The sequence below is a fragment of the Gracilinanus agilis genome, chromosome 1 (genome assembly GCF_016433145.1).
Source record: "Gracilinanus agilis isolate LMUSP501 chromosome 1, AgileGrace, whole genome shotgun sequence".
NCBI classification, from domain to species: domain Eukaryota; kingdom Metazoa; phylum Chordata; class Mammalia; order Didelphimorphia; family Didelphidae; genus Gracilinanus; species Gracilinanus agilis.
This window is the reverse complement of record NC_058130.1, coordinates 709,988,372-709,996,515: the sequence shown is the minus strand read 5'-3', so window position 1 is coordinate 709,996,515 and position 8,144 is coordinate 709,988,372. Positions and strand designations below refer to the sequence as shown.

The following is an 8,144-nucleotide window of genomic DNA, read 5'->3' as shown; positions in this document are numbered from 1 at the left end:
TTTATTTTTTGGTTTGATTTATCTAGATCTGACAGAGGAATATTTAGATCTCCCACTAGTATGGTTTTACTATCTATTTCCTTCTTGAGCTCTGCCAGTTTCTCCTTTATGAATTTGGGTGCTATGCCACTTGGTGCATACATATTGAGCAGTGTTATTTCCTCATTGTTTATACTGCCTTTAATCAGGATGTAATGACCTTCCCTGTCTTTTTTAATCATATCTATTTTTACTTTGGTTTTGTCAGAAATCATAATAGCCACTCCTGCCTTCTTTTTCTGATTTGACGCCCAAAAGATTTTGCTCAAACCTTGAACCTTAAACTTATGTATGTCCACCCGCCTCATATGTGTTTCTTGTAGACAACATATGGTGGGATTTTGGTTTCTAATCCACTCTGCTATTTGCTTCCGTTTTATGAGCGAGTTCATCCCATTCACATTCAGAGTTATAATCATCAGTTGTGCATTTGCTGACATTTTCAAATCCTCCCCCATTCCTACCCCTTCTCCTTAAACTATTTCCTTTAAAACCAGTGGTTTGCTATTAAGACCCTATCCCTTATCCCCTCCCTTGATTAACTTCCCTTTCTACCCCCTCCCTTATTTTTCCCCCTCTTTTTGTTTTTAAAGGCCTTATGAATTCCCTCCCCCTTCTCCCCTCCCTTTTTTGACCTTCCCACTCCCCTGCTCCCCTTGGTTTATCCCTTCTGACTTTCTCAGTAGGGTTAGATAGAGTTTTTTATCCCAATGGATAATAAAGCTACTCTTCCCTCTCCGGGTTGATTACACTAAGAGTAAGGTTTGATTATTACCTCTTAATGCTCTCTTCCTCTCCTTCTTATAATAGTATTTGTCCCCTCTCCCTCCCATGCCCTCTTTGTGTGTAATAGAATATTCTATTTTCTTATTCACTCAAGTTTCTCTTGGTGTTCCCTGCTATTTACCCCCTCTTTCCCATCCCCCACGCCATCTTAGATTATTTAGTGTTCCATCCTCACCCTGTGAATTATTCTTCTGATTACTGTAATAGTGAATATTATAATAGTGAATAGAGTTCACTACAGAGAATTATACATAACATTTATCTATATAGGAATACAGATAATTAGATCTCACTGAGGCCCTTAAAAAGGCAAATTTAAAAATTATAAGTTTTCTTTCTTTCCCCTCTGTATCTTATTTACCTTTTCAGGTTTCTCTCGATTTTTGTGGTTCAATATCAAACTTTCCATTTAGCCCTGGTCTTTTCTGTGCAAATACCTGGAATTCTTCAATTTTGTTGAATGCCCATACTTTCCCCTGGAAATATATAGTCAATTTTGATGGGTAGTTGATCCGTGGTTGCAGGCCCAGCTCTCTTGCCTTTCTGAATATCGTATTCCAAGCCTTACGGTCTTTTAGCGTGGAGGCTGCCAGATCCTGTGTGATCCTGATTGGTGCTCCTTTGATATTTGAATTGTCTCTTTCTGGCTTCTTGTAAGATTTTTTCTTTTGCTTGAAAGCTTTTGAATTTGGCAATAATATTTCTAACCGATTTCTTCTCTGGGTCGAATGTAGTGGGTGTTCTATGAATCCTTTCGATGTCTATATTGCCCTCTTGTTGTAGGACTTCAGGGCAATTTTGCTGAATTATTTCTTTTAGTACGGAGTCCAGGTTTCTATTAATTTCTGTTTTTTCTGGAAGACCAATTATTCTCAAATTGTCTCTTTTAGACCGGTTTTCTTGGTCTGTCACTCTCTCATTGAGATATTTCATGTTTCCTTCTATTTTTTCAGTCTTTTGACTTTGTTTTATTTGTTCTTGTTGTCTTGAGAGATCATTAGCTTCCAATTGCTCGATTCTAGCCTTTAGGGATTGATTTTCGGCTATAATCTTTCGGTTTTCGGCCATAATCTTCTGGAATTCCTTTTCAATCTGGTCATTTCTGGTGTTCAATTGCAAGATTTTACCTTTTAAACAGTTATTTTCTTGCCAGATCTCTTCCATTTTCCTCAAAATCTCAGTTTTGAACTCTTCCATAGCTTGTGAGGAGTTTTCCTTATTTGAGGAGGGTCCGGATGCTTGTTTGTTCTCCTCCTCTGTTTGCTCAGTTGTCTGGATTTTCTCTGTGTAAAAGCTGTCGAGTGTTATTTTTTTGTTGTTGTTATTTTGTTGTTTATTTTGTTGTTATTCTTTCTCTTCTGAACTTCCTGAGACTGAGTAGCCATCATTACCCCAGCAGCTTCTCAGGTTTATCCTCGCGCTCAGTGTCTGTCTGAGATCTATTGGCTCCTGAGGTCTGAGTTCTAGATTTTTCCAAGGTCAAGCCCTCTGGTGGATTCCCTTGCTTGATCCTCTGCAGGAGGTTTCTTTACAAGTCTCAGGGCGCTGCTTCCATAGTCGTATACCCGTCCACACTGGTTCCCCACTTAGGCTTTAGTTCCTGGCTGTGTCTGCCTCCACCCACGCCTCCGCCAGTGCCTGTGCGCTCTGCGCTGGGCGTCCACTCTCTGCCCTCGCGCTCAGATTTCGCTTGCGTTCTCTGGCTTATTGGGGTCCTAAATCTTGCTGCTCTCAGGAACAGGCCCCAGAGCTGCCAATGACTCGATGGGTGCCCCAAACTTGCTCTATTTCTTTTTAGCTGGCTTCAGAGCTATAGATTTTGTGTGTGGAGGGGGTGGGGGTGGGGTGGTTGCTCAGCCTGCCATTTAGTGAGAGCCCTTTATAGCCTGGAAATGTCTCGATTCCACGTACCTTCCACGCTGTGCCCTGCTGTGGGGTTCCTCCGTTCGTCTGGACTTGTTTTTATGTCCCCTTGAGGAGTTTTGTGTGTTCGGTCAGGAGAGGTTAAGAGCTGCTTCTTACTCTGCCGCCATCTTAACCCGGAACTCCAGTGTTGGTTGTTTTGTTGTAGTTCTTTCCATTTATTTTGTTTTAGTCACCATGTCTATTGTACTCCTAGTTATGTTTTACTGTATTTCACTTGGCATCCTTAGTTCACAAAAGCTTTTCATCCTTTCTTAACAGCACTATATGATTCTATTACATTCATGTACCACTATATAATAGGATCATATATCTAGAGCTGGGACCTTAGGCCATCTAGTCTAACCCTTTCATTTTACAGATGAGGAAATCAAAGTCTAGAGAAGATAAAAGACTTAACCAAGGTCACACAGGACATATATGGCAGAGCTGAGATTTGTTTAGTCACTCTTCAACTGATGGACATCTACTTTGTTTCCAGTTATTACACAAAAAGTGCTGCTATAAGTATGTGTTTTTCATTTGAATTTGAACAAAAGGCTAAACTGAGGCAGGTCAAAGGCAAGATAACACTTATTAGCAAGGGCATGTCAACAAAAAGATACTCAGTGGTTTTCCTCCATTTATGCCAAAGATCCTCAAGCAAGAGGAAAGTTCCTCTTTCATAGGGTTTGGGGATTTTAGAACAAAGAATAGAATAGGATAGATTACAACATGGAATTGAGTGCAAAATGATTGGTTACAGAGCTGAGGCACAAAGAACAGCATGATTGGCTGGAAGTTTGATAATTGGGGCTAGCAGTGCCACCTACCCTACCTTCTTCTTTCTCGTGGGACTAACAAGTGCTCATTTTTGGAGTTCGGGTACAAGATAACAACCTATATTTCTGCATAGCAAACTAGACATCCTTGAAGGATAGCTTGAAGGCTGCATAAAGATATTGGGCCCAACTTTTTTTCTTTTTCACACCATTCCCATGGTTAACAAATATTCCCTGAGGCAAGATTTGATCAAACCTAACCTATTACAGACCAGCTAAATTCTGAACTAAATTCAAAGACAAAGAACTATGACTTAAGCGGTCACCAGACAAAATCGATTACTTATCAATAAGGAAATGATATAGGATACATTTTAATGTTCTCAGTGTCTATGATCATTGATCTCTTTAGTAGGGGAATCTGTGGGTCTGAGGTTATTAATATTAGTTACTCTTTAAATAATTCCAAAATGTTTTCCAGAATGGCTAAACCAGTTCCCAACTCTACTGACACTGCATTAGTATGTCTGTTTTTCTACAACCTCTTCAACATTGACAATATTCCCTTCTTTGGGCATCTTTGCCAATTTGCTGGGTGTGAGAAGAAACCTCAGGGTTGTTTTGTTCACAGCTTTCTTAGAGATGGCAGTGTTGCATAATAGGAAGGCCTAGGTTCATATCCTACCTCTGACACATATTGGCTATGACTCTTGGCAAGTCACACAATTTTTCAGTGTTCTAGACAATTCTCCAAGGAAAATTTAGCATGAGCACTACTAAAGGGAGTTTTACCTCATGGGAGAATTCCCTCTAGCAATGAAATTACAAGTTTAGTCTAAAGCTTCTCCTATCATTAGTGACTTGGAATAGTCTTTCATATAGCTGTTAATAATTTACCCATTTTTCTTTTGCGAACTGTTTATTCATATCCTTTGACCATGTATCAATTAGGGAATGGTTTTTTTTTTGTCTTATGTATTTCTATGAACTGTCTAGATATCTTTCATATCAAACCATATCAAAGATATTTTAGACAAAAATTTCCCCAGGCAATTGCTTATCTTTTAGTTGCATTAATTTGTTCATGAAAAAAATTTTAACTTCATATAATAGAAATAACTTATCTTTTGTAATTACCTCTCTCCCTTTTTTGGTTAAGAATTTATTTCCAAGGCAGCTAGGTGACTCAGTGGATCAAGCTAGGAAAGAGACAGAAAGTCCTGGGTTCAAATCTGGCCTCAGACGCTTCCTGGCTGTGTGACTCTGGGCAAGTTGCTTAACCCCAACTGCCTAGACCAGTGATGGGCAAACTAAGACCCGAGGGCCAGATGCAGCCCCCCTGAAATGTTCTATCCAGCCGTGAGACTGGATAATCAGATTCCTAATCTGACAAATGCAATGAGTAGGATACAATACAATGAAACTTTGAAAGAGTTGCCTTAGAAACAGACTGACAGAGGAGCATTTCCTTTCTTTTGGCCCCCTCTTTAAAAAGTTTGCCCATCACTGGCCTAGACCCTTGCTGCTCTTCTGCCTTAGAACTAATACACAGTATTGATTCTAAGATGGAAGATAAGAGTTTAAAAAAAATTGACCTCCTACCCTAATTGGGAAAGCTGTATTATCAACTTCCTTTTTAATATTTTAATGGTATGATCTTTAATATTCAAATCCCATATTCACAGCTTCAAGAAAAATTGCAAACTACAAAATAAACCCACAAAAATCAACAACATTTTAATGTGATAATAAGTCCAGTAGGCAGTATAAAAATAAAATTTCAATTGCATGAAAAGAAAAAGATTTTGTCTAGGTTCCTTTTAATTAGATTATTTTAATTAATTAGAAAGCTGGATTATCCACTAAGTCAACTTCTATTTATCCACTGTTGTCCAAAACTGTGTCCCATAGGGTTAAACTCAACCAAGAAGTCCATCTCTCCCACCTCCTCATTCACCTCCCAGCTGAGTCACCTCCCAGCTCCTGAAGCCCCTAAAGTTTGAAACTTTTGGAGTAATCCTAACTGACTGTTTTGAGGCTCACATCAGCCAATAATAAATTTTGTCCTCAACTCACTTGGGGGAGTGAGATGTGTGTGTATGTGTGTGTTTATGGGGGAGGGGGTGAACAATGGAGAATGGACAATCTATGGCCCCTGCATTGCTTATGCTACATTGCATCATGCATTCGTAAACTCTGTTCATCTAAGAATTTCTTCCTCTCTGCAGGAATTTCCCCAGCCTTTATTACCGCCTCAGATTCAAAATCCCCAAAACTAATGTAAGTGTGGCTATTTTTATGCTGGACACTGTGACACTGTGTGGAAATTCCGATGACTTCCTGAGCCAACAACCTGAAAGACCCAAGGATTTGAAACTGGCACGAAGTCAACTGTCCTGGTTAAAGAAACAGCTAACCAATGCCAAAGAGGACTACCTACTGGTAGCTGGCCACTACCCTGTGTGGTCAATAGCAGAGCATGGACCTACCCATTGCCTTGTAAGGCACTTACAGCCTCTACTGGTCAAGCACAAGGTCACGGCTTACCTATGTGGCCATGACCACAACTTACAGGTGAGGGGCAGGGAGAAGGATGTGAAGCTGAGAGGGAGAAGGAATCCCAGGGAACTCACTCAGCCATTCCTTTCTATCAAGAATGCTGGGCTTGGAATCAGAAAACTAGCCTCAGATTATCATTCTACCATTTTCTGTCTATGTGGCTATAAGAGTCACTTTATCCCTTATGTAAATTTACCTCTTTAAGCCAATCTCTTCACTAGTAAAAAGGAGATAAAATAACACACATCCCCTTTCTCACAAAGCAGTTAGGCTCAAATGAAGTAATGACTAATGCATTTTGTAACCAAGAATCACTTGCAAATGGGCCTTTGTGGCTAACTTGAAACAAATTTGAATTTTTAGGCTACCAACCACTCACCTAGCCTCATGTTTCTAGGTCTCCCAACAGGTCAGTTTCTGTGTATTTGGGGAATGAATGGACAGTGATTTGTGTCAGCCTAAACCCTAATTGGGAATGGAAATATATCTTTGCTCTTTGCCAACCACCAACAGCAAGGCTTCTGAGATTATGAGCTATCCTGCTTTTTTTATAAGAGTAGGTATCTAGCCTAGCCACTATCAAAGTTGCAGAAACAAAAGGTTTGGGATTTGGGGATGGAAGCTTGTTTGTCTGGCTGTTATACTAACACATGTCCTCTTCTCCAGTACCTCAAGGACAAGGACGGTGTGGGTTATGTTTTGAGCGGAGCAGGAAATTTCATGGACCCCTCCAAGAAACACCAACGTAAAGTCCCTGATGGTTACCTGCGTTTCTACTATGGGGCCCGAGAGTCCCTGGGTGGCTTTGCCTATGTGGAAATCACTCCCAAGGACATGAGTGTCACTTATATTGAGGCCACAGGCAAATCTCTCTATAAAACAAGTCTGCCTCGTCGAACTGTATCTTAAGTCCTAATGGTTTTCATTGACCAGCACCTTCTCTCATATTTGGAACTTCTTGGAGATAGTGGGAGCTCATCATAGCACTCCCTATTATCTTTTAACTTCTTCCCTTCCACTTCCCTAGATAAACTCCTAGGGAGTCTCTGGGAATCTAGCACTAATAGGTCATCTTCCTTGGGGCTAGGAAAATGCAAGAGGCTGACTCTCAAACCCTGCTCCTCCAAAAGGATGTGTTGGCAGGTAGGTGAGAATTGCCCCTTACTTAGAAAAGTAGAGTCCCACTTGATTAGGGTGTAGGCACAGGTTTACAAAGAACCTAAAAATGTGAGACTAGCACTCAACACCAGCTGATGTGAATATGCCAGTGTGGATGAGGAACAAGCATTTCTAAAGAGTAGTTTTCCACTCCTATGTGATTTTTATCACTCCCAATCCTGATCTTAAGGAGAAAATTGGGACAAAGAAGAGAACTTTCTTTCCAAAGAAGGATATTTTCTGTTGCTGCATTTCAATAAAATAATTGTTACAGAGGCTAAATGTGTCAATGAATGTCTCTTTTTCCTGCTTTTAAATTTTATCTTGGGGCTAATAGATGGGTCAGAGGCAGGTCTGGTTCCATGCTCTTCCTTGGGGCAGGTTGCTAATCCCTGGGGCTGGTGGGCTGGTGGGCTTGCTACTCCTGCCCTCCATATTTCACACAACTTCATCCTTGTGCTCTCTTCTACTTCTAGCTAGACCAGACTCAACATCACCAGAATCCCACCTTTCAGCAAAAGGGAAAGTTCTTTGCCTGTTTCTCTGTCTCCTTTCAGTTTGAGAAACCTGAGTCACTTCTGAACTAAAGAAAGTCTGAGTGACTCCATGCCAGTTGCCTTTTATGAAACACAAGTTAATGACAAAACATATGAATAACTGCCACTTTAGTTACTAAAGGGTAGAAGCTATTTTATTTTATTTTTTAAACCCTTAACTTCTGTGTATTGGCTGTAATAGGGAAAATTAGATATTAAATAGCTATTTAAGGTGTGGTCGCCAGGAATCAATCAGATCCAGATTGATTCCATAATTAAAACAGACCCAAGTCAGGATGGGTTTTATGGTAATTTATTTACATTTAGGAAGGTTGAAGGTAAGAAGAAAGAGAGAGAGAAACTCTGGTCCGGACCAGCAGAG

The 8,144-nt window shown here is 40.3% G+C and overlaps 1 protein-coding gene across 2 annotated transcripts in view; it reads left to right on the top strand.

Moving 5' to 3' along the window:
- ACP5 (acid phosphatase 5, tartrate resistant) overlaps positions 1 to 7,508 on the top strand; it is a 17,482-nt gene extending 9,974 nt beyond the window's left edge. For both annotated transcript variants that reach the window (XM_044658420.1, XM_044658419.1), the window contains exons 4-5: positions 5,738 to 6,083; positions 6,735 to 7,508. In XM_044658420.1, coding sequence (XP_044514355.1) covers positions 5,738 to 6,083; positions 6,735 to 6,977 — 589 coding nt within the window. In that variant the 3' untranslated portion in view covers positions 6,978 to 7,508. The remainder of the gene's footprint in view (positions 1 to 5,737; positions 6,084 to 6,734) is intronic.
- The last annotated feature ends 636 nt before the right edge of the window (positions 7,509 to 8,144 follow it).